This window comes from Apis dorsata, unplaced genomic scaffold (genome assembly GCF_000469605.1).
Source record: "Apis dorsata unplaced genomic scaffold, Apis dorsata 1.3 scaffold_185, whole genome shotgun sequence".
In the NCBI taxonomy this organism is placed as follows: domain Eukaryota; kingdom Metazoa; phylum Arthropoda; class Insecta; order Hymenoptera; family Apidae; genus Apis; species Apis dorsata.
In genome coordinates, this window is record NW_006263470.1 from 6,357 (window position 1) to 31,358 (window position 25,002).

The window sequence follows — 25,002 nt, forward strand, 5'->3', positions numbered from 1 at the left end:
TTTATAATATTCATTTTCGTTATTTATTTTATATTAATAACAAAATAAATATTATATTAATTATAGTTAATTTTAGATGATAAAAAATTTATCGAATTTGATAAAAAAGTAATAATAAATTATAATTCAAAGATCATACTATTATGATATACAAAAAAACAGACGATGCGCTTTTACTCAATTGGCAAATATCCAATTCTGCAACAAATCAGAACTATCCGACTAAATTTTTAATAATAGAATGCTAAAGAAAAAGATAGAAGATTTCATTTATATTTGAGGATTTAAATAAAACAATTTTTTTTTTTTATATAATATTCTTTGATATTCATCGCTTATAAACAATAGTATTAATCTAATTCAAGATATAAATATGCACTTACACCAATGATAATGGCACCACCACTAAGAAAGTAATATAAACAAGCAAGTGTTTGTGCCATCACGAATTTATTTAGAAAACACTTCAACAATATGAACAATATAAACTAAGAAAAAGAAGAAAATATCACCAAATATTGAGCAACTGTCGCCACGGTGACCAAACGCACCTCAAACTTGAATCGTCATTTTTTATAGCACTAAATCTAAAATTAGAAACATAATTAATTTTGTGTTGTTTTTATCGACATATTTTATATATTATTATTTTATCTATATATATACATTTAATTATTCATGTTTTCCATTAATTAAAATCAAAAATCAAAAATGCGGTTGTCATGAACAAAATATAGTATAGATGTAATATCGTATAATTTTAATGTTAATTTTTTACATTCATTACAATTTAAAGTGAAAATTTTAAAAATTACACTTAAACTAATTAATAAATATAATAAAATTAACAAATAAAATATTATAAAATACTATAAAAATATTATAAAAATAACAAATAAAAAATATAATAAAATTTTGAATTTGTTGTATATGTATATTTAGAAATGATATGAAATTCTACAGAATAGATTTCATATCTATTTTATATTTCGTTTATGCATATGATTCATATAAGAAACAAGGTTACTATTATTGTTTAGAATGTAAATAATATTGATTAAAAATCTTTTTTAATATAAGACTTTAATATAAGATTTTTATTATAAATAGTTAAATCATTCATTATGGATTCAGAGAAAAATGAATTTTGTGATTTATCTGAAATTATTTTAAATGAAAACATTGACAGTACTACACAAGTACGTAATATTAAAAAAATATAAATGCAATTTAATAAAATTTTATTTTTATTGAAATATAAATTAATTTTAGTTTCATAAGACACTAAAACGACCAAAGCGTGTATTACATTTTTCGGATGGTGATTTAGAAGAATATTCTGAAGATGAAACAGATTCAAAAAGTGTAAATAAAACACTGAACCAAATAGATCCAGTTAGGTTTTATTTATAATTACATTCATTACAATTTATAATTACTTATAATTATAATATATATTTATAATTATTATTAAATTAATTCTTTAATTTTTTTATTCCATAACTTCCATTAAATAAGATCAATAAAATTTTTTTCTAGAAAACTCTAAATTGGTTACCTTGGGCATGGTATCAAACTACTTCAATTGGTAATAAATTATTAGATGGATGTGATTATATGGGCGAATGGTTAGCTAATTTTTTTGGTATCACAGCACCTAAATATCAGTTTGAAATCAATGAATTTTATAGACTTCAAGCTCTTGAAAATGAGATGATACATAAACAAGATTTAGAAATGGGTGGATGGAATGAAAACAATAAAAATAATCTTGTGAATAATATACAATAAATTTATAATTTATGTTTTATAATATACTTTCATTAAATTATTAATTTTATATTAATAAAGAATATTTATAATATATATGTTAAAAATATGTAAGTTATAGGATTAACTATTATAATAATTATATTTATTTATTCTAATATTAAAAAATGTCATTTTTAAAAATACCTATAGTATTTTTATTTTTTTACATATGTATTTAATATAGTATAAAAAATTTTTAATACCAGAATGTATTATATTGGACTAACATAAAATAATATTACAAACATTTAAATATAAAAATGTTATTTTTTTTTTAGAAAACTTACAATAATATAAATAACAATATACTATAATTTTTCATTTTATTTGAAATTGCATATGAATTAATTTTTTTATTTAATAATAATATTGTTATAAGTTGTATATATAAAAGATTTATATACAACAATTTTTTTGTTTTAGAAATATTTAGTATTAAAATATTTTTATATATAAGTTTGTAATACCAATTCTAGTTCAGAAATCTTATATAATTATATTATATAATATTCTTATACAAACTGTATGTAATGACTTTAAATCATACATAATTATTAAATATAATTATTTAATAAAATTATAATTTTTGTAGCTATCACTTCATGTTTATAAATTGGTTTGAATAATACTTTATATAAATCTCTTATTCAATCTTGAGAATGTTTCCTTATTATATAGAATTATTTTTATTTTTTTACTATTAAAAAAAAAATTCAAATTGTAAAAATAAATGGAATGATACCATTTTATACTATTAGAAGTTTTTATAAAGAAACATTCGTAATTTCTTATTTTTAGCATAGCATATACAATTACTTATCTGCAGTCTTGATAGCAGAAAACTAATATTTAATTTTATATGTTTATATGAGTAGTCTTTTATTTTATGCTTTCAAAGCTCAAAAAATTATGTTTCTGGCACAAACCTATGTAAAGCACTAGTTAAGACTAGTAAAGAGCTTTGAAGGCCCTGAGGTAAATGCCTTTGCAACCACGAACCTTTATATTGTTCTATATGAGCCAACATTTTATTTGCTACATCTGTTCTAAATGTAGGTGGTAGATTACATATTCCTAAATTAATCACTGCAAGACCCATATTACTATTAGGATTAACACCAACACCAATTAATGTTCTGCCAATTTTGCATGCTGTCAACATTAAATCGGCGGTTAATTGAAGTTCTTGTATTTCCATCGACGCAAATTTTGATGATAAATTTCCTTCATATAATGAATGTGAAATACGTTTAACTTGTTTTGTTACTTTCTATTAAATAAAAGTATTTGTTTATTATATATTTCTTAATATATAATTTTTTAATATATAATATAGTATATATAATTTTTGTATTTTTACATATATTATGTGTATATAATATATATATACTTATATATACTTACTGCAAATAAATCAGCTGAAAGATATTCTAAATTTACATTATCCGGATCTGTTAATAATCTATATAATGTTGATCCTCGATTATCAGGAATTTGTTGCAAATCTTTTGTTCCTTGATTTTTACTTAAGGTAAGTACTAAAGTATCTAAACGTCCTAATTCTAATATTGCATTACCAATTTTATATTCAGAATCTTGAAAAACATGAACATCTAATAATTTTGTGATACACTTTTGTCTGTAAAATAAAATTATATTTATTAAAATTTTTTATTTATAATATATTTATATTTAATTATCATCTATTATATTAATTATAAATTATTACTAATTTATTTATTACCTTGATCCAAATATTTCAGATATTTCATAATTATCGTCGATTCCTATATCTATTTCACTAACTGGGTTCCATGCTAATCCTGCTGCTATTAAATATCCAATCCATGCAAAAGGATGAGGTGTAAGATGATGACTTCCAGACCAATGAGCTACAACTATACCCACTGAATCTTGTTCAAGAGAAGTTTTTATTGCATTCTTTGTATTTGCATATGTTGATGCTGGACATCCTGCTAAGCTGTTATAACTTGCTGTTCCAGAACTGGGTAATACATTACCACCTGCTATTCTAAATGCTTCTGTCCATTCAGAAAAATCATAATCAGCCTATAATATAAAATCTCATTATAATGACTTTGATTTTATTATAATTTCATAAATTGTATAATTTTGTTTACCTGAAATCCATATTCAACAAGAATAATATTGCTAGGTATGTTATGAAATTCCGCTTTAGAATGTAATCCATTAGAACAAAGCAATAAAGTTGTATTTGGATTTAAATTTAAAATATGCCAAAGTTCTTGAAGACAAGAATATGATTTAAATACTTCTGACATATCTGTTTCTATAGTTTCGTTAATTGACAAATTCAAATCGAAATTTTCAGCTTGAACAAGTAAATTAGCCAATCTAGGTCCAACATGAACATAAGTTAAACTCGGAAATACTGCTAATAATTCTTGAAATATAGGCCACATTTGTGATAAATGATGTTGTCCTACATTAGAATCAACATCCAAAGTTGGAACTAAATCTAAATGTCGATCTCTGAAATAATAATTATTTTAGAAAATATTAAATATATATGAAAAAAATAATTTTATAGAATTATGTGCAAACCTGCAATAACGATCAAGAGTAACCATTTCTGATTTTGAATAACATAATTGCCAATCGCAATTTGGTGTAAGTCTTGAATATAAATGCAAATAAGATATTTTAAAGGACGACCATAAATCGATCATATGAAGCAAATATTCTAATGTAGGTATACGTCCTCTAGGTGAAATATCTAATAATATACCACGATGCATAAATCTTGGTTCATCTTTTATAAAAACAGGTTCAATTTCACATGCTTCTGATTTACTATGATTTTTACTTAATCGCAAAATTTGTACAAAAGTACAAACTGCATAATGTAATCCAGCTAAACTTCCAGCACCAACTTTAATAGTATTTTGCGAAATATGTAATTGATATCCTTCAGATGTATTAAACAATTTTTTATTTACTATACATTCAATTCGGTTATCATTAAGTAATTTACCAGAACTAGGATGTACTTCACCAATTTTAACATCATAGCCTAATTCTAATAAATGAGTTCTGCTAATTTCCCAAACATCTAATATTCTATGTATGGATTCACTACCCTGTGTAATATAATCTATTAGATATAAAAATAAAATGTATTATGTTATGTTATAGTTATGTATATCAAAATGATACCTGTATTATAGATATAAAAAGCTCTTTTCCAGCAATAAAAGGTGTAGAAAAATTTTTTAATTCAACAATGGTTTTTGGTTGTGGCCAAAGTAAACTATAAAGTCTACCTTTCTCTGTAGTCTTAATTGGACTTTCTTTGCCTGATTCACGTAATGGTACATCATAAACTGGATCTAATGATTTATTAGATTCTATTGAAAGTTGACTCATGTTACTTGAAATACTTTTTTGACAAAAGTTTCCTTCTGTAAATGTTGTAGTTGGACTATGCATTGTTTCACTCTCGTTCGATATAAAGTTTGATAGAAATCTTTGAAGAAAACAGTGTAAAGATTGTTTTCCTCTAGAAAGATCATATGGAGTTTTTCCTGCAAAAGTTCTACAACAATTTTTGAAAATATATCAAAGGTACATTATTAATTAATTTATTTATTATCTATATATAATTTATATACCCTTTAATCGCTCGTATAAGAGGATTTGCACCAGCTTGTAATAATTCTTGACAAATAGTAACATCACCACGATTTACAGCATCATGTAATGGTGTAGCACCACAGCCATTAACAGCATTTACATCTGCACCTCTATCTACAGACAAGAGATTAAATTACAAAGTAATAATTAAATTTTTCAAAAGAAATAATTTTAAAATAATACCAATTAAACATGTGACAATATCTTTATTTCCATAACAAGCTGCCCAATGCAAAGGTGTGTTTTTACTACCATGGGAATCCCATGAATTTACATTTAATCCAGCATCTAATAATTGCAATACTCTGTCTAACCTTTAAATAATTATGTAAAATATTAATTATTAAAATTAAAATCACTTTAATATAAATTTTAATATTGTATATTAATATATTAATTATTAATATTCATACTCAGATGCAGCAGTTGCTCTTAATAACTCTTCAATGTAAGTACGACGTATTATATCACTTGATGCAACATCTACAGCATTATGTCCATTAGTATTCTGAATAGCTGGATTAGCACCACAACTTAACAATGTTCTTACTATATCTGGTTGATTTGCCTACATTTTTTTGTATAAAGAAATTAGAAAAAGCTTTTATTTTCCTTGAATTTTTATTTTATTTTCTACAATATACATATCTATAAATATATATATATATACATATATTTGTCTCATTACCTTTGAAGCATATGAGAGGAAAGTACCTTCTTCTAAAAGTGGTTGATTTAGAATTTTTTCTTTTGTTATACCTTCAGTTGTATTACCATTTTCACCTATATGAAAGAAATTTTCAAATTTGTACAAGATTGTACTTTAAAGACATATATAAATTATAACTTATTTCATAGGACATATTTTAATTTATTTTTTTATTCTATTTTATATATAAATATTTTTTACATAATATTATGTGATAATGATATAAAATTTAAATATAATAAATGGAAAATTTGTGACACGTACATGCATCCAAAAGAGATCTAATTATATCTGTACGTCCATGTTCAATAGCTGTACGAATATTTTCGCAAATGTCTTGCATTTCTGCTTGTTCTTATGTCATATCAAAGTTGTATATTGCACAACATTATATACAAATTATTTCAATGTCAGCTATGTAAATCTATTGCAAACATTTCACTGAACTTTCTCGTCATTTTGCTGATATAGCGTTAGATTGAATATCGCAAAGATATCGATATACCGACTAAATGAATATCGAATCATCGAAATTATTTATCGATTTAATAAACTTTAAAAATGTTATTTCCATGACCTATATTTTTATTAAAATAATTAAAATTTCAAATAAAAAACAATTATACTCTGATACATATTTAAAACTTAATAAATAATTATCTATAATTAATAATTGATTTTCTAACTTATAATAATTTGAAACTACAAAATATTCTATTTTATCTTATATTCTATTCTAAAGTTCATTCATAATAATAAAATATTAGAATTAATATTAAAAAAGTAATTTTAAATTTAAAATTATTTAAAAATTTTTACAAAATGATTAAGTGATAATATTAAAATATTAGTAATAAAACGATACAAGAAACACGATAAACGCTTCATGATGATTTTGTAAAATCGAAGAGTGTATCGATTTAAAAGTGTATCGTGTTGTGTTTTCAAGTAATATTTCGTGACAATAATGAGTTCAGAATTAATTTTAGGTGTACGTTTAGATCTTCAAACATTAACTACAATTAAATTAAGTGATATTAATTTTAAGACAAAAGTAGCAGAACTGAAATATGAAACAGCTGGAAGGGTTAACCTATCAAAAGAATTATTTGGTAAGATTTCTTTGTTCTCTTTTTTTTTTATATTTTTTTGTTCTTTTTTCCGTTAAATCAATTTTCTTAAATCAATGTTTTAATTTTCTTTAATAGAAAAATAATATATAATGTCCTATTGATATTATACAAACATAATTGTAATTGTTTTTATTAGATAATTATTAAATTACAACTATAAATATGTATAATAAAAGTATTTTAATATGTTTCATTTTATTTTTTTTGTAGAATTGATTTATTGTGGATGTGTTCTTGAAGATGATATGACTTTAGAATCTTATGGTTTAAAAAATGGTGCAATGATACATGTTTTAAGAAAAAGGGAACCAGAACTACCATCATTTCCTAAATATATATCAGAGGATGGTATTTTACAACTTGTATCTGCATTTAAGTCCTTCAAAGAAAATCCTGGACTTCGAAGTGCTTTAAGTGTATATTGATTTTACTATATATTTATGTAATTTATAATATTTAAAATTTATTACAGAAAATACTTATTAATTTTAGCGTATAGGGAAAAAACCAGAAGTTATGGATAATATTATTTCATCTTCTCCTGGATTACATGAAGATACTGTAGCAATTGCTATTTTACAAGATCCTGATTTAATGTCATATTTTACAGATGTAGATACTGTTCGAAGGTAAGCTTATATATATTTTTTAATTTTCTAATTATTTAGAATTATAATATATATTAATTTTTTTATTAGATTTGCAGAAGCACATCCTGTTTTAGTAGAAGCTGCCCAAAATATAGCTGCAGCTGTTCATGCTGAAGCACATAACAACATAACTTTTGGCATCAATTCTTCATTGTCTAATTCAGAATCTGCTGCTTTTTCTTATAGTTTAGATAATTTAAGTGGTGATGAAGAAATGGCAGGGGATTCTTCTCAGTCTTCAGATTCTACACAACCGTCAAATTTATCTTCTAATCCAACAAATTCTACTGTTACTGTTGCGCAACTTGCAGCAGCAGTTTCTAGAGCAAGAGCTGGAAGTTTTCCCCTTTCTGATTCTTCTTCTTCTACTTCAGCTAGTAGCGCGAATTCTCGAATAATAACAGCAGAAATGTTTACACAAGCTATGCAACAAGTTCATTCACCATTAGTTTTACCGAGACCATCAAATTTACGACGAATGTTAGCGCAAATGCATGAATTAGGATTGCAAAATGATAGAGTGAATCGTCGAGCATTACGTCTCACAAATCATGATTTAAGAGCAGCAATTGAACTTGTGCTCAGTGGTTTAATCAATAATTAAGTTTATTAAATTAGAATTTACAGTACACTTATTTGAATACTATATACAAAAATTGTATATTTCTTATTTTTATGTATTAAATTAAAAGTACTTTATAAAATTTAAAAGATGAACAATTTTTTAATTGAAAAATTTTAATTACTGTTTCAATTTTAAAAACATTTTTGAATGCATAAAATTATAAAATAATAGAATAGATATATAAAATAAAATTTTTGTGTTTTAAGAAATAAAAAAGAAACAATATAATTTCTCTGTTTATATACTTTTGATAATATTAATAATTATATTTTATATAATTTTATTAATGTATATATAAAAGTGGTAAATATAAAGAAATAATAAAACTAAGTAATTAAAAATTTAATTGCATACTTCTTTAAAAAAAAATATCCTTTATCATTTAATTTACAGATTAAATTAACTAAATTTAATCAGATTTTTTTACAATAAAAATTTAATTATTTCTTAAATATACACAATTTAAATTATTAAAAAAATGTTGTAAAATGCATATTTTAATTTTGAATTTTTTATTACATAAACACAAATATGCAATTGCAAAATTGCATTTTTAATATTTAATGTATATTTTATAATGTATATCGTATTTTTTAAAATATATAGATAGCATAAATACTATTCAAAATTAATTTATTGTTTGATTTTTATTTTTATTATTATTTAATATAAAAAAAAATTTATGTGATATCATATATGATGAATTTTAATATATATTTTAAATAATAAATCAAATTTTTAATATAAAATATAAATAAATATATATGAATGAATTATTTAATTTTTTTTATTTAATCTTAAGAAATTAGTCTAATAAAAATATCTATTATAAGTTTCATGTATATAAATTCACAGTTTCATGATTTTAAAATTATTAATTATATTTAAAATTATTATTACTAATACTTTAATACTACAATTTTTCGAAATAAACGAAAAAGAAAAAAGAAAGAATATTTTACTTACAAAGGATGTTCCAAATTAAGTGATGTTTCGCAGTGCACTATAAGAAAGTGAATGTATAACATAATGCTTATGTATTGCTAATTCTGTTACATGTGTGCAAGGGTGCACTGTTATACGAACACGATTACGCGTATGTATGTACGTGAGCGCGCGAATGGACTAAAGAGAGGGGAATTGTGCGATTCCGTCAGTAGGAATCGGGATTTTGTGACGGTTAGACGTGTCGTGGAGTGGCGAGTCTGAGAAATCACACGAGCACGTATGACAGAAGCAGCACGTGCTTACGCGAATGCATAAATGTGCATATTGGGCTAATTCTCGTTCAGTGTAATTTCAGTGACAGAAGAGACGATTGCATCGTGTATAATCGTGGACCTTAGTTAAGAAGTTGCCGGCATAGATCTATGTTACATGAAATGCGGTTGGTTGTATTTTTGAAAAACATTGAATGTTAGAATTGTCGTTTTTTATTCAATGGACAGATGTGAGGATAGCTCGACAGCGTGAATATTCATAGTGTGAGGTTATGGGGGGATCGGATACCTGACAGATACTCTGTTCTCTACTCGAGATATCTTTTCTCGAGGTTGAGAAAGAAGGTGAAGGATGAAATACCTGCTTTTATTCATTCGTGATTGATTCCTTTTTAAATGAAAGACACGGTATTTGTACCGGTCTATCCCCTCCATTATATATGAGAATAATACAACGAAACGTTAGACTACATTTGTAACAGAGGTCCGATACCTAGGGTGAGCCAGCTACGTTGCTAAAATTTCATATTTCTTTTAAAATTAATATTTTTATTTTGTCAGATTTTCAATATTTTTTTTTCTAATATAAAAATTTCATTCATTTTTCATATTGCCAAGAATGAATTCAAACATTTTCAATTTAACATTTATTTTTATTTATTCTAGTAATATAAATTAGAAAATGATATAATATAATAAAGAAAGGCAAACAATATTTGTGATAAAAATGTGTTTCTATGATAGAATGATAGAATATAGAATGATAATTTATTTTTAAAATAGAATGAAAAAATATATTTCTCATGTATAAATTAATGATCGAAATATCTTCGAAAAATGGATGATTATATAGGTTCGTTAGAATATTTGTCACGTACATTGCATTTCATGACAGTTTCATAAATATTACGTGAACAAATTAAATATGATTCATAAAAATTTCTGATGTTTCTTTGAATTTCGAAGCTTTTTATTAATATAAAATGTTTATTAAATAAAAATTGAATTGAAATTGCATTTTTAAAACTTTAACTTAATAAAATAAATAAATTATTAAATTGTTGTTAAATTGTTTACTAATGAAAATGTATAACAAAAATTTGGAGAGCTGATTAAAATAAAAATTTTTTTTACAAATTTTTTTAAATTATTTATTTATATAATTTTCTCACAAATTTATGCAAAAATTTATTCTAAATTTGTTTGAATAACATTTTTTTTCATTTCAATAATATTTTTACTATAATAATTTTCAAAAATAATTAAAAGTATCTAATAATTTAGATGGAATAATTTGAAGCTATGACTAATAATAGGTAATAAATGTAAAATTATTTATTTCAAAATATTTTATATTAATTATAAATCCAATAGTATAAATCATTTAACAGTTTCAGGTTACATACTTCCAAGTTGCAGCTGATTCAAAAGTACATTTGTGAATGATCATTAGAAATGCAAATAGTTTTGAACTTGTGTAAATTAGAATGATCTACTTTGACATTAATCAAGATCAATTCTTTCATTAATTAGTTGATTTAGCTTGTTTTGACTTATTCCAAAATTCTTTCTAAGAATAATAAGAAAGATATCATACTAATTTAATAATAGTATATTTTAATAATAGTATTTTTATATAAATCATAATTTAATTATGAAAAACGTAATATTTATTTATGATGATTGCGATATTCTTTTATTTCATCGAATTACTAGAAGAAATAATAAATTTGATATTTTAATTGAAGCTTGAATATATTATATAGTTTGTATTCTTTTTATTAATTTATATTTGGAAAAAGAATATTTAAAAAAATTATTTTACAAGATCCGTGCATCGAAAATAAAACATAATTTCTACTCTAGCCAGGAAATTACATTTTTACAATGTTGCAAGAAACGATTAATTCGATAACTAGATCATCCATGCATTAACCCGTCGAGAGCTAGTAATTATGTGTGGAGTGTTGTAAACAAGGATAATTTCATAATTGACAAGCCTACACGGTAGTTGTTAACTAATTGTAACAGAAGAACCAAGGGCACCGGGCATCGATTATTTTTAAGACATATCGATTCTAAGGGATGCTATGAATACAAATTTTCTTTTTATCTTATATTAATTTATTCTACATTAAACTTTAAAATTTAGGTTCATCTACAATAGCCAACATATAAATATATTTTATAAAATTGTCCCTTTTTCTTAGCATAAAGAAAGATTTTCCAGAAAATGAAAAATATTTTTAAATGTTCACAATATTAAAGAAGAATTTGACAACTCTCATTTTATCGAACTATTCTTCTAATCTTATATAAGAATTGGTTCAAGAGTTTTTTCGTTCTTATGGAAAATGTTTGAAACATATATATTTCAAAATATTCTTTATTAAGCAACGTAGATTAAAATGAAATTAGATTATATTTCAACTAGTAATATGATTTTTTTTATACATTATTAATGATAATGGTGATTTTTATTTATTTCAAAATAGATATAATATAAGTAGATTATGTTACAAATTTATTAAATATTAATATAATTTTCAATAAAAATTAGAAACGATACAAATTTTTTTTGAAAATAAATATAGAAATATAATATCTATTTTTTTTTCACAGAATCGATTGGATATCGAATTATGAATAACATTGACATAAAAATACTCAATCAAAATTGAAGGAAACATACATAGCCATACATAGTCACCCTTAAACGTGCGGCGCCATTTTGAAGCCACGTCACCGTTTTGAAGGTCAACATTTTTACTTATAAAACGATTGTAAATAGAAAATTTATGATTTAAAGATGAATCAATCGATAAATTCGCGATAAACGGGGAGGAATTAACAGATTGTTTTTTTTGATCGTTTGCAGTATATTTTAGTTGGTCTACAAATAAACGTTCAACTTACCAACTTCTAGATCGAATCCGCTGTCAATTATATCGCCAACGATAATCACGGACGAAGAATTATTAAGAAAATAAGACAAGTAACGAAGAGTAGATTAAAAATAAAAATGGCACATGAAAACGGTATAAGCGGTGATACTGATTCCGAAACGGTAGAATTGAATCCATTGAGAAGAACCAGATTCCATGTAAATCGAGTGGACAGTCTTGAAGGTCGAGCGAGCCTTCTTGGAGAACAAGAAACGAGAAAGTCCCTCCGACACATGACTAGGGAGGCACTGCCTAGACTGGATAATTATAGAAACATTATGAGTATCCAGGCTGCTCATAGACCGTCTTTGGACGAGCTTCACAATCCCACTGTGCTTAACAAGGTAAGAATGATGATACTTGACCATTAATAGCACCGCTATTTCTTTGTTTTATAATGCTTCTGTAGTTGTGTATTCATTATGGTTACTGGCTATGTGTGATGTTATACGCTCGGTATATTCTTCTCTGCTCCTTCCTAACTCCAGTCATTTAATGGATTTGTACAAGATAATTTTTTTTTATTCCAATGTCGTTTTGATAAGCAAGAAAATTTTCAAGTCTCGTTAATCGATTCTTTTGTTTTTTATTCAAATGATGAATAAACAATAGATCGTATAAAAGTTATTTACAAAAGATTTCCATAATGAAGTCTCTACTATTATGGTGCGATTAATTTAATATTGGTTGAAATGATAGAATTTTTTACGACTTTTCTGACTAATGTTGTTTTTATAACATTGCTTGAATTAATACTATATAATCGCTTATTGCGAAACTCTAATTGTAACGATAAATTAATTTACAGCTTATCGCTAACTCAATGCATTCACGTTTTATTCGAACTACAGCAACTAGTAGAGTGTAACTATAATTAATCAGACGTGATACAAGAAAGAAGAATGTGAGTTATTTGAAAATATCTCTTTAAAATCTTTAAACCCAAATCAACGTTCATCCGAAGAACTTTCTAAGTATCTTATATATAATCATCGTTATACTACATTGTGTATTATGTGTTTACTTTTGGTCTTCCTGATTTAAAATAGTGATATAGTGATGTCGATGACCAATAATGATGTACACGAACACACATGCACGATGATTGATATTATGCCATCTACATTGACATTCACTCATTTCTTAACTCAGTTTGTCCCTTATCTACGATTCTCTCTCAACGAGAAATTTAAAATTAAATGAGAGTTAGTAAACGTGATTATGCACAATCGTTTGTAAGCGTATATATTTGATTACTTCACAATCTTATTGATAGAATATATATGTCCATAAGTATTTGGTCATTTTTATTTTATTGAATATATATACAAAATATAATTGAAATAATTTTTTTAACAATGCTATGAAAAGTTTTCTAAAAAAAAAAAAAAAAAAAAAAAAAAAAAATTGAAAAATTTTTTTTAAAAAGGCTTTAAAAAGTTTTTAAAAAAAAAAAAAAAAAAAATTGAAAAATTTTTTTTAAAAAGGCTTTAAAAAGTTTTTAAAAAAAAAAAAAAAAAAAATTGAAAAAATTTTTTTAAAAATGCTATGAAAAGTTTTCTAAAAAAAAAAAAAAAAAAAAATAGAAAAAAGAAATTAAAATTGTAGTATATAGTTATCTTCATTCATATTGTGATATAGATTTATCAAAAGTTAATATTGTATATTTAAATTTTTGCTAGTTGGTATATTCTTTGAGTCATATATCTGTTTTTCTATCTTGTCACGAGATATTTTGTTTTTATTATTGAAAATAATGAAAATTGAAATTATGAAAATAACGACAAATTTTTATAATTATTTTAAAACAAAGGTATATTTTTTATCTTTAATAATTTATATAAGTTAAGTTTTATAAATACCTTTATATATTATATTGTAGTAATTAGATATTTGAGATTTGACATCACAAAATTATTGTTGAGACTTTCGGATATAAGTCTTTTCTTTTTAGAACAAAATTGTCGATATTTCATAAGAGATGTAGGAATTAAAAAAATTATCTTTAACCAATTAATTAAATTATAAAAATTGATTGAATATTTTCACGAATTTTAAAGTTAAAAATTAAATGTTTCATAAAATATACCATATAATATTTCAAGAAATTAATCAGAAGAATTTTTGTTTATTCAGCTGATAATATTTCGTTCTACTAATCACAATCAAAAAAATATTGAAAAAATATTTTTATATTAAACATTCGTTCAAGGAAAAATATCATATTTGTATATTTTTTTAAGATATAATTTATATGCTTGAATTATAATGTTTGAATTAATTGAACTAGATGAATTTAAACGAATCTGATTCAATACTGCATATATTTAATGGAACTGTTTCTTAATTAACCCTTTTGAAATTGTACGACACGGTCGGAACAAATATCAACATTTGTTCCAATCAACTTTTCTCCTTAAGATGACGAACCATAAATCTCGACCATAAATCGTAATAGAACAGCTTCGAGCCGAAATTACTTTTGCAAAGTCTCATGATGTGTTTAGCTAAATATAAGCCTCGCTAAACTGATTGCTACGACGAAATATGATATGTCCGGCATAACCATAGTACTGTAACGACTTAAATTCATCATGTAGATTGCCCCTGACACGGGGTTAACTATAATTCAATCGAAATATATATTCGAATGCGATCGCGAGTTCGCTTGATCGTTTCGTTGCATATACTTAATTTAATGATATATTATACTAATCAATTAAGCGTGTCGTATCGTGAAATAATTCATTTTCGAACAAGAATATATTTGATTTGAATATCAAGTTTGATTTAAGTTCAAAGAGAAAAGGAGAAAACGTAGCTTATTTAATGGTAGATACGTGATGGAATGAAAACTTTCGAACGTGATCACGAAGAAAAATTTTAAAGAACGATACGTGAAAGCATTTGTTTTAAGCATATACAGACTAGATAGACATCTTGTTCAATATCAACTAATAAAAACATTCAATGTAATTTATTGATTCAGTGCTTAACATATAGATAAATTTTTATTACTTATAATTATTGGAGTTTCGCTAAATCTCTGTTCGTACTACTTAATTTGAGATTCTATTGAGTGCATTAAAAAAATATCTTCAAACTCTTGAGAAGTGAAATTATAAAAAAAGGTAATTTTATTATCTTCTAAGCATTTTTAAATTAAATAAAATTCTTAAATTAAATAGTTATTCGTTATTCCTTTAAGAGATAAAATTGGAGAGTAATTTACACAATCAAGATTTCTTTTGGAATAAATCGATATTCGTAATAGCAAACTGCTAAAATTTATTAGCAATGAATTTTTTATGAGATTTTTAATTAAAAGATCGAGAATAATCAGTAAATATTGGAAAACGCATGTATAAATAATATTTAAATTTATTTTTTAGAGGCGCATCGATTCGGTAGAGCTAATTAGCAACCCGTTTCTTGTGAAGATAAAAATCGACATTTTTTTACTATCCCTGATTTCTTTCTTTGGAAAAAGAATGGCGAGCAAATCTTATTTTCGCACCGTCTCTCTTGAATCGTCAAAATTAATTAGCAACACATCTTCCGCGAGGATCAATCATAGCCCTCTCCATCAAAAAATCTTGGAAATCGCGTGCGCGAATATGGATAACCTTCATGGTTCGTGGCATGTTAAAATAGAAACCCACGTTCGGTTGAACAATTAAAGCATCACTTGAAGTGATCGCAAATGCCACAAGACTGTCTCATCAACTGCGCAATGCTCGACAAATAATGCCATTTATTCGAGAAATAAGTATATCGAAAATCATAATAAAAAAAATTTCGGAAAAAAAAGATAGTTTCTTGTATGTAGAATGAAAATTATGTAGAATGAAATTTTTAGAAAAAATTCTATTTTATATTTTCATTTTTATACAAAGGATTATTTGCATTCTACTTGTAGTACGATTTTATATTTTTTTTGTAGTTCCATTTTGTAATAGTATAATAATATTTTGGATTTATTTAATGAAGTGTGATCTATCATAATTATTTCATTATCATCAGATATTTATTTCGCTATTCCCTTTTTATTCATTTTATTATTAAGATACATATGAAAGAAATGAACATATATAATGAATGACTATATATATTAACACACATATATATTTTTATTATTTCATCATATCAATCGACGTGTAAAAGGTCAACGACGAATAACGAATCAATTCTATTTGAATCGATTATGAATAACTTACGGATTGAACAATCAATGGATAAAATAAACAATAGAAAATAAACAATAGAAACAATAAAGAAACAATAAAATTGAAATATCACTGGCAAATCCAAATTGTGTGTCGTGTGTGTAAAACTTAATGATACTGTCGATAGGACCAGTAAAACGCGTGCTCCGAATACATTACGAGTCGAGGGATAAGCGTTCGTTATTATTTGACTATTATACCACGTATCGTACCGACGTGTCACTATCAAAGAGTTTATATATGGCCAGTATGCGAGAAGCATCTTCCTTTCCTTGTCGTTCATTTCTTTCGATGCAACGTGCTCATAATTCACTTATACGCGTCGCGAGTACTTACATGCATGATCTGTGACAATGAACAAATGAGTTCTCTTTCGACAGGTCTTTTTTTCTTTCTCATTGTACGTCTTCATAATATGCTTATTAGAAAAAATGAATTTGTATCTCTCGATGATTTCAAGATACATTTAATAAAAAAAAAAAAAAGAGAAATATTCTTTCGTAAATTGGAAAGCAATACTTTTATATGTAAATGATATTTGCTAATGTTTTCTCAATGATGAATGAAAAATTATTGAAATTTTTTTGAGTTTTTCTCATTAATGGATTTCAATCAAAATGAAAATATTGAAAATTTTAAATTTTGAAAATTTTGATTTATAAACTTCTTGTTTTTGAAATTTATTTGAGTAATTTGACAAATTTTCTCGTTGCATTTATTATTAGGAATTAAACTATGAGATTAACTCCGTACAAATACATAAGAATAATTTTACAATTATACCGAACTCCAAGGTATGATATTCGAGGATATAACGGGAAATAATGGGATGAAATAATCGTCTCTCTAAGAGTTATAAGCTTGAGCAGCAAAAAGATATCTCTGAATCGCGGATGTTCGTGTTTTTAACTATTTTTCAAATAAATTTTTGGATTATTAAAGATAAGAAAGAATTCACAATATAATTCATTGAATTCATACAAAGGAAATTGATATAATAAATTAAAAAATTATTAAATAATTGATTTAGATAATGCTGAAATTATTTATGTTTTAATATCGAAAATTCTAAGTTCTTAATTCGTTATAAGATGATGTCAGTGGAAATATAATTGAATTATTTATTTAGTAGTTCATTTATAAGGTTTCCACAAACATTTGTCTGATTAGATATTTAGAAAAACTGAAACTAATTCTACAATTTTCATGCAATATTTGATTTTAAAAAATTAATATTCGTAAATCAATTTTTTGAGAGATTTTTCATTATTCTTCCATTCCATAAGTTTTTGTTTTTCTAATTTCTTTGATATTTATCTTAATTCTTATTCAGTTTTCAATTTTTTATACTAAAGATTTAATAGTTATAGAAATAATGATCAATAATTGTATTATTATTATTATTATTATTATTATTATTATTATTATATTAAATAGAGGTTTGCCTTAAGTTGGATAAGAACACTTCTTAAGATCTCCAAACTGAATTTCTAAAAAAATATCTCAACATTGGGCGATGTATAATGTATGACATGTGAGGCATTGTTACGTAAATCGTTAGTCTTCATTGGTCGACTGGCGACCCTTCCTCTAGACGAATCACCTTCAATGCCGATAACCACCTCTAAATCTCAATTTACGCGTAACACTCACGCAGAGAGATCTACGGATCTTTCAGCAAGTTTTATAGTTTAATTTTCTTTAATTCTCTAAATACTTCTATGTGCGAATAGAATTAGAAATTGATATAAATTGTTCATTATTCTAGAAACTCTATTTTAAAATCGACGAAACTGTTTTGAAATTATGCGAAATGATGATTTAATTTGAACTTGAATGAAATATATAGACAATTGATTGTAGAATTTTTATTATAAGATAATCGAATTGATTAAAATTATATTTGACTTTGATATTTTAGGGTTCAGGATCGCATAATTTGCCACCAGTGCAAGTGAAGCCACCGACTTCCGGAATAAAATTCGGATGGATTCAAGGAGTCTTATTGAGATGTCTTCTCAATATTTGGGGAGTAATGCTTTTTTTACGACTCTCCTGGGTCGTAGCACAAGCAGGAATAGGTAGGTAGTATAATTATAAAAAAAGATACTTTACAGATTTGATATTATTTTTTTTTTTTTATATATATTTTTTAGGAGAAGCTATTTTATTGATTTTAACAACGACAACTGTGACTACGATAACATCGTTATCTATGTCGGCAATTAGCACAAATGGTCTCATTAAAGGAGGTGAATTATCAGTAAATTTATAATCGATTAATATTCGATTTAATCGATTTAAATAATAAATAATTAAAAACAATAATTTTTAAGAATTTTATTTGAATTTATATCGATTAATATGGTTTTCTATAAATTTCAATTGCCTTTGGTGTCAATCAATAAAATTAATTAAATACTTTTTGCAGGTGGCACGTATTACATGATTTCCAGATCATTGGGACCAGAATTTGGAGGATCTATAGGACTTATATTTTCTTTGGCGAACGCGGTCGCTTGTTCGATGTATGTTGTTGGATTTTGTGAGAGTATGGTCGATTGCTTAAAATCAAATGGAATTTGTATTGTTGATTGTGACAATACGGATATTAGAATTATAGGTCAGTACAAAAAATTGTGTAATATGATTTTTTTTCTAAAATTTACTATAGAATTTCTTTTTCCATAGGTTGTATCACGATAGTTCTGTTACTTTTGATCGTTATGATTGGATTGGAATGGGAAGCCAAAGCTCAAATTGGTTTGCTGATTATATTGCTTTTAGCTATTGCTGATTTTATGATCGGCACCTTTATTGGACCTAAAGATGATCAAGAACGGGCTAAAGGATTTATGGGATATAACGGTAATATCCATGATAATTGATAAAGATATTGTTTATTTAAAAAATAGTAATTAAATTGTAATAAAGATAATTAAATGAAATTAATATCGATAATATATATCATATAGATAAAATGTTATATATTTAAAAAATTTCATTTTATATTTACAGCTGATCTATTCAAGGAGAACTTTTATCCGGATTACAGATATAGTGAGGGAGTGAAGCATAATTTTTTTTCAGTCTTGGCTATTTTTTTCCCTGCGGCTACAGGTATCCTGGCAGGTGCGAATATATCCGGTGATTTGAAGGTGATTTAGATCTTTCATCTATAGGGAATATATACATTTTAATATTTTAAAATTTTACTAAGATTTTTAATCGCATCATATCAAGTATTTAAATTTATATTTCGTTGTATTTGATTATTGTATTATTTACCAAAATCAATTTTTTAAATATAATATAAATTTATTACAATCTATAAATAAAATCGATTTTTTTAGGATCCGCAAACGGCTATTCCTAAAGGAACATTATTAGCTATTCTTTTAACAACTATATCTTACCTCTTTATGGCGCTTATGGTTGGCGGCTCAGTTATGCGAGATGCATCTGGCGATGTTAATGATCTGTGGAACATTTTCAATAGTTCGTATACTGCCTTATCAAGTTCGAACACAACTAATGAAACAACCGAATCTTCAATTATTGTAAATTCCAATCAAATAATATGGAGTATATATAGTACAAAATTTAATTGTACAGGAAATTGTCAATATGGTAGCCATAATAGTTTTCAGGTATATTTTTTTAAATTATGTAAAAATTATGTAAAAAAAACGTAAATAAATATTTAAATTTTATATTGATAATTTCATAAAAAACTATTTCAGGTGATCGAATTGGTCTCTGCATTTGGACCATTTATTTATGCTGGATGTTTTGCAGCTACTTTATCAAGCGCTTTAGCATCATTGGTTTCCGCACCTAAAGTATTTCAGGCACTTTGTCTCGATAAATTATATCCTGGAATAGCATGGTTTAGTGGCGACAAAGATAAAGAACCAATTCGTGGTTATCTTCTCACTTTTATAATCGCAGTTGGTTTTATTTTAATCGGTGAGCGTTATTCTTTTATACTTTTAATAAATAAACAATAATTATAAATAATATATAAATAAACAAATTATTTGTTTATATTTATTATTTAAATAAAAATTTTTATTTATTTCAGGAGAATTGAATGCTATAGCTCCTTTGATCTCAAATTTTTTTTTGGCTGCCTACACTCTTATTAATTTTAGCACTTTCCATGCTTCGTTGGCAAAACCAATTGGTTGGAGACCAACGTTTAAAGTAAAATTTGCATTAAATTTATTAATAAGAAAAAACTTTATTTATTTTATGATAGTAATATGATTTTTTTTATATCTTTTATTTTAGTATTATAATATGTGGCTAAGTCTTGCTGGTGCTATTCTCTGTGTTTCTGTGATGTTCTTGATCTCATGGTGGACAGCGTTGATCACATTATTTATAGTATTAACACTTTATTTAATAGTTTCTTATAGAAAACCAGGTAATATTTTATAAGTATTTTGATTACATAAGAAGATAAATACATAAAAATAACATAAATTAATTATAATTATTTTGTAGATGTTAATTGGGGTTCTACAACACAAGCCCAAACATACAATAATGCCTTAAATGCTGTTCAACAATTAGATAGAGTTGAAGAACATGTTAAAAATTATAGACCTCAACTGTTAGTATTAAGTGGCACTCCAAGTGCAAGATCAGCGCTTATTGATTTTGCACATCATATTACTAAAAATAATAGTTTATTTATTTGTGGCCATATTATTGAGGTATAGTATATTTTAATTAAAATTATTACATATTCTTTATATAATAATACATTTAAATTTCCATATTTTAGACACCAATATCATATAAGACTCGAAATTCCATGATTGCAAATTGTACTTCTTGGTTTAGAGCAAATAAAATTAAAGCATTTTATTCTTTGGTGGATGGTGCAAATTTTCAAGATGGCACTACTTCTCTTTTACAAGCTGCCGGTTTAGGAAAAATGAAGCCTAATATTTTATTAATGGGCTATAAACAAGACTGGGCAACTTGTCCTCGAGAAAATTTAAATATGTACTTTAATATAATGCAGTGAGTACATACATACATATTGAATTTATAAACAAATTAAGAAAAATAAAAATTTTGTGGTATTTTTTTTTATATAGTAAAGCTTTAGATATGCATATAGCAGTAGCTCTTCTTCGAATAAGTGAAGGTTTAGATTGTAGTATAGGAGATGCTGAAGAACAAAAGAAAAATATCCAAACAATTCCAGGGAATCAAAGCTTTTCTCAACTTAGTCAAGGTTTATATAATACTTAATATTTTTTTTTTATAAATACTGAATTTTTTCTTATATTTTCTTATCATATTTTTTTTAATTAATATTTATTTCTATAGCCAGTAGTACATCAGATATTTCTATTCCTGGAAGTCCAGCTCCAAGAAGATCTAAAATGATCAATGAATATCCTAATCCAACTGCAGAAGATCAACGTGAAAATCGACAAAATTTTCTACCCATAGCGAAAGATATACTTAATGCTGTAACAAAATTCCAACGTAAACAAAAAAAGGGTACTATAGATGTATGGTGGTTGTATGATGATGGTGGTTTAACTCTTTTATTACCCTATATTATCAGTACAAGACGTAATTGGTCTAATAATAAATTAAGAGTTTTTGCCTTAGCAAATAAAAATTCTGAACTCGAATATGAACAAAGAAAGTAAGTAATAGATATATTCTTATAAATGAAAATAGATAAAACAAATTTATTAATTATATTATTGCTTTATTATTATAGTATGGCAAGTCTTTTATCGAAATTCAGAATAGATTATTCTGCATTGAAAGTTATACCAGATATTTCAAAACCAGCACAGAATACTACCAAAAGTTTCTTTGATTCATTAATAGCAAATTTTCAAGAAACAGAAAATACAAAAACAATGAATGATGGTATTATTATTTTTATGAAATTTTTATAACTTTTATAACTTAATTGAATGAAATGAGAAAATATTAAAAATTAATTTATTTTCAGATATTATCAAAGATTCTGAATTAATTGCTATGAAAGAAAAAACAAATAGACATCTACGTTTAAGAGAATTATTACTTGAAAATTCGATGGACGCTAATTTAGTAGTTATGTAAGTAAAATTATAAAAACAAACTAATATTTTTAATGATTTTTTTAATTATTTTAAATCAATTTTATTTTATTTTATTTCTTCTTTAGGACATTGCCAATGCCTCGAAAGGGTGCTGTTTCAGCACCTCTCTATATGGCTTGGCTCGAAACTTTAACACGTGATATGCCACCATTTTTACTTGTTCGAGGAAATCACACATCTGTTTTAACTTTTTATTCTTAATAATATAAAATAAATAACAAGACTTGTGCATTATATGATATTGAAATTAAAGTATTTTATTTTATCAATGACTTAAAATATTGTCATGAATGCGAAGATAAAGAGATAAAATAGATGAACTGCCGTGGAATATGATAAAAATAGAAAGAGGCCTTTATATATTTATATCAAAAAGGCAGATGTTTGAATGAGTTAGCAGTAATATTCAAGTGTGTTTAGTAAGTGTCAATTTTTGAATATATATATTGAATATAATGAATGCAGCAAGACTGTATTATTTTTTTAACAACACATTTGCCACAATAATTGTTCCTAAATTTCGAAATGTTTTCCATCCACCAATTGTAAAAAAACATCCTTATAAATACTTAAAATAAATAATAATATAATATACTATAAATTGTACAATTACTAATACATGTTACATGCTTGCTTACAATTATTTAAAATTTCGATAATAGATTATATTAAATTTATTTATTTAAAAAATATATATAATATTTTAAATGATTATAAGCAAATTTTTAAAACACAAATTTGAAAAAGAAAATATTCATTTTAGTGTAAAAAAACGATTGATACATATGTAGATATCTATTTATACATATGTAGATAAAGAAGATAAAATTATATATGAATTTTTGACACACACACACACACACATATATATACACATATGCACGCGCACATACGTATTTTGTTCGTACGAAAAATACGATATAAAAGTTTTCAAATACATAAATTTTTTTTTAAATAAAACTATTATTTTATTAATTGGTTTAATAATAAATATATTTATATACATTTTTGAAAAGGAAATTAATCAGAACTAAGATTATAACATATATATAGTATATATTTTTTATTTTGTTTACAATTTTATAGCCTATATACTTTGGAAAATTTTTTAAAAAAACATATTAAATAATACCAAATCTAAGTTACAATTGTTACAATTTATAAAATATTCATTGCAAAACTGATTTTATCACAAAATTCAAAGAAATGCAATATTTTTATAATAAAAAGAAGATAAAAATTATAAATACAAACATATGGATTAATATGAAAATGCACATTAAAATGTATAAAAATACAATAAACTTATTATAATATTGTCATGACTTTAAAGAATATTAAAAAATTATATTATAGTACTGCAAATTTTATTATTAATTTTCTACTATTATTATAACTCTGTCAAAACAATTTAAGCTTGTTGCAATATATATTGTATATATGAAATTTGTTTTTATACACAAGTTTTATTTATTTATTTATTTATTTATTTTTTTTTTTTTTTGCTCTGTAGACTCTTAATCATGTAACTTTGCTATAATGTGAATCAGCATTAACTTTTAACTATCAGTGCTTTTATATATCATTAATTTTGTAGTATATAATTGAATTATAAAAGAGCTCTATTTGAATAATTAAATGAACACTTTTTATAGACTAGTAGCAAATGCATTCAAGATATTAGAATACTGATAATTGATTTTTAATAGCTGTCTAATAATTGATTTCTATTTATATAACATAAGATATCAAAAGTAGAAGATATAAATGTAGTTTATTATTATTGTATTTTAATTTTATGATTTTGTTTTTTTTGTGCTACATTAAAAATTTTTTTGATTTATTTATTTAATTTATAAATTAATTTTTTAAAGTATTTTTT

At 24.6% G+C, this 25,002-nt stretch overlaps 5 protein-coding genes across 10 annotated transcripts in view; 3 read left to right on the top strand and 2 right to left on the bottom strand.

Annotated features, from left to right (window-relative positions):
• The window catches only part of LOC102676373 (tetraspanin-3-like), a 2,428-nt gene extending 1,788 nt beyond the window's left edge, over positions 1-640 (bottom strand). Inside the window, exon 1 of the mRNA XM_006614434.2 lies at positions 384-640. Within this exon, the coding sequence (XP_006614497.1) occupies positions 384-443 (60 nt within the window). The 5' untranslated portion in view covers positions 444-640. The remainder of the gene's footprint in view (positions 1-383) is intronic.
• Positions 641-1,109: 469 nt separating this feature from the next.
• On the top strand, positions 1,110-1,813 carry LOC102676598 (protein FAM177A1). The gene is made up of 3 exons (XM_006614435.2): positions 1,110-1,199; positions 1,273-1,395; positions 1,540-1,813. The coding sequence occupies exons 1-3, from the start codon at positions 1,125-1,127 to the stop codon at positions 1,789-1,791; spliced, it is 450 nt and encodes a 149-aa protein (XP_006614498.1). The 5' UTR covers positions 1,110-1,124; the 3' UTR covers positions 1,792-1,813.
• A 793-nt stretch (positions 1,814-2,606) lies between these two features.
• LOC102676818 lies at positions 2,607-6,818 on the bottom strand. Of its 3 annotated transcripts, XM_006614437.2 has the most exons (11): positions 6,461-6,818; positions 6,176-6,270; positions 5,901-6,055; positions 5,671-5,801; positions 5,466-5,601; positions 5,011-5,389; positions 4,399-4,934; positions 3,954-4,326; positions 3,557-3,882; positions 3,217-3,451; positions 2,607-3,082 (listed from the first exon to the last, which is right to left on the bottom strand). In XM_006614437.2, the coding sequence occupies exons 1-11, from the start codon at positions 6,537-6,539 to the stop codon at positions 2,720-2,722; spliced, it is 2,808 nt and encodes a 935-aa protein (XP_006614500.1). In that variant the 5' UTR covers positions 6,540-6,818; the 3' UTR covers positions 2,607-2,719. The 3 variants fall into 3 exon arrangements, with proteins under 3 accessions (XP_006614500.1, XP_006614502.1, XP_006614503.1); XM_006614439.2 differs by lacking the exons at positions 6,176-6,270; positions 6,461-6,818 and having other exon boundaries at positions 5,011-5,378; XM_006614440.2 differs by lacking the exons at positions 5,901-6,055; positions 6,176-6,270; positions 6,461-6,818 and having other exon boundaries at positions 5,011-5,378; positions 5,466-5,597.
• A 146-nt stretch (positions 6,819-6,964) lies between these two features.
• Positions 6,965-8,938, top strand: LOC102677248 (ubiquitin-like protein 7). Its single transcript, XM_006614441.2, has 4 exons — positions 6,965-7,308; positions 7,540-7,745; positions 7,822-7,958; positions 8,028-8,938. Exons 1-4 carry the CDS (start codon positions 7,164-7,166, stop codon positions 8,581-8,583), a joined length of 1,044 nt encoding a protein of 347 aa, XP_006614504.1. The 5' UTR covers positions 6,965-7,163; the 3' UTR covers positions 8,584-8,938.
• A 796-nt stretch (positions 8,939-9,734) lies between these two features.
• LOC102677481 (bumetanide-sensitive sodium-(potassium)-chloride cotransporter) lies at positions 9,735-23,628 on the top strand. Of its 4 annotated transcripts, none has more exons than XM_006614444.2 (19): positions 9,735-10,322; positions 12,447-12,580; positions 12,703-13,113; positions 18,917-19,076; positions 19,152-19,247; positions 19,427-19,618; positions 19,687-19,863; positions 20,014-20,153; positions 20,349-20,645; positions 20,739-20,964; positions 21,080-21,201; positions 21,289-21,424; positions 21,505-21,716; positions 21,788-22,029; positions 22,107-22,246; positions 22,342-22,669; positions 22,748-22,902; positions 22,988-23,096; positions 23,186-23,628. In XM_006614444.2, the coding sequence occupies exons 3-19, from the start codon at positions 12,847-12,849 to the stop codon at positions 23,319-23,321; spliced, it is 3,135 nt and encodes a 1,044-aa protein (XP_006614507.1). In that variant the 5' UTR covers positions 9,735-10,322; positions 12,447-12,580; positions 12,703-12,846; the 3' UTR covers positions 23,322-23,628. The 4 variants fall into 4 exon arrangements, with proteins under 4 accessions (XP_006614507.1, XP_006614506.1, XP_006614509.1 ...); XM_006614443.2 differs by having other exon boundaries at positions 9,736-10,322; positions 12,447-12,607; XM_006614446.2 differs by having other exon boundaries at positions 9,736-10,169; positions 12,447-12,607.
• The last annotated feature ends 1,374 nt before the right edge of the window (positions 23,629-25,002 follow it).

Coding starts and splice junctions, on each gene's coding strand:
- LOC102676598 (XM_006614435.2), top strand. CDS start 1,125: ATGGATTCAGAGAAAAATGAATTTTGTGATTTATCTGAAATTATTTTA. Junction 1,200..1,272: donor ACATTGACAGTACTACACAA/GTACGTAATATT, acceptor AATTAATTTTAG/TTTCATAAGACACTAAAACG. Junction 1,396..1,539: donor CACTGAACCAAATAGATCCA/GTTAGGTTTTAT, acceptor ATTTTTTTCTAG/AAAACTCTAAATTGGTTACC.
- LOC102676818 (XM_006614437.2), bottom strand. CDS start 6,539: ATGCAAGACATTTGCGAAAATATTCGTACAGCTATTGAACATGGACGT. Junction 6,271..6,460: donor TAGATCTCTTTTGGATGCAT/GTACGTGTCACA, acceptor TCTTTCATATAG/GTGAAAATGGTAATACAACT. Junction 3,083..3,216: donor TTTCAGCTGATTTATTTGCA/GTAAGTATATAT, acceptor TTTATTTAATAG/AAAGTAACAAAACAAGTTAA.
- LOC102677248 (XM_006614441.2), top strand. CDS start 7,164: ATGAGTTCAGAATTAATTTTAGGTGTACGTTTAGATCTTCAAACATTA. Junction 7,309..7,539: donor CCTATCAAAAGAATTATTTG/GTAAGATTTCTT, acceptor TTTTTTTTGTAG/AATTGATTTATTGTGGATGT. Junction 7,959..8,027: donor GATGTAGATACTGTTCGAAG/GTAAGCTTATAT, acceptor TTTTTTTATTAG/ATTTGCAGAAGCACATCCTG.
- LOC102677481 (XM_006614444.2), top strand. CDS start 12,847: ATGGCACATGAAAACGGTATAAGCGGTGATACTGATTCCGAAACGGTA. Junction 19,248..19,426: donor AAATGGTCTCATTAAAGGAG/GTGAATTATCAG, acceptor TACTTTTTGCAG/GTGGCACGTATTACATGATT. Junction 20,154..20,348: donor ATATATCCGGTGATTTGAAG/GTGATTTAGATC, acceptor CGATTTTTTTAG/GATCCGCAAACGGCTATTCC.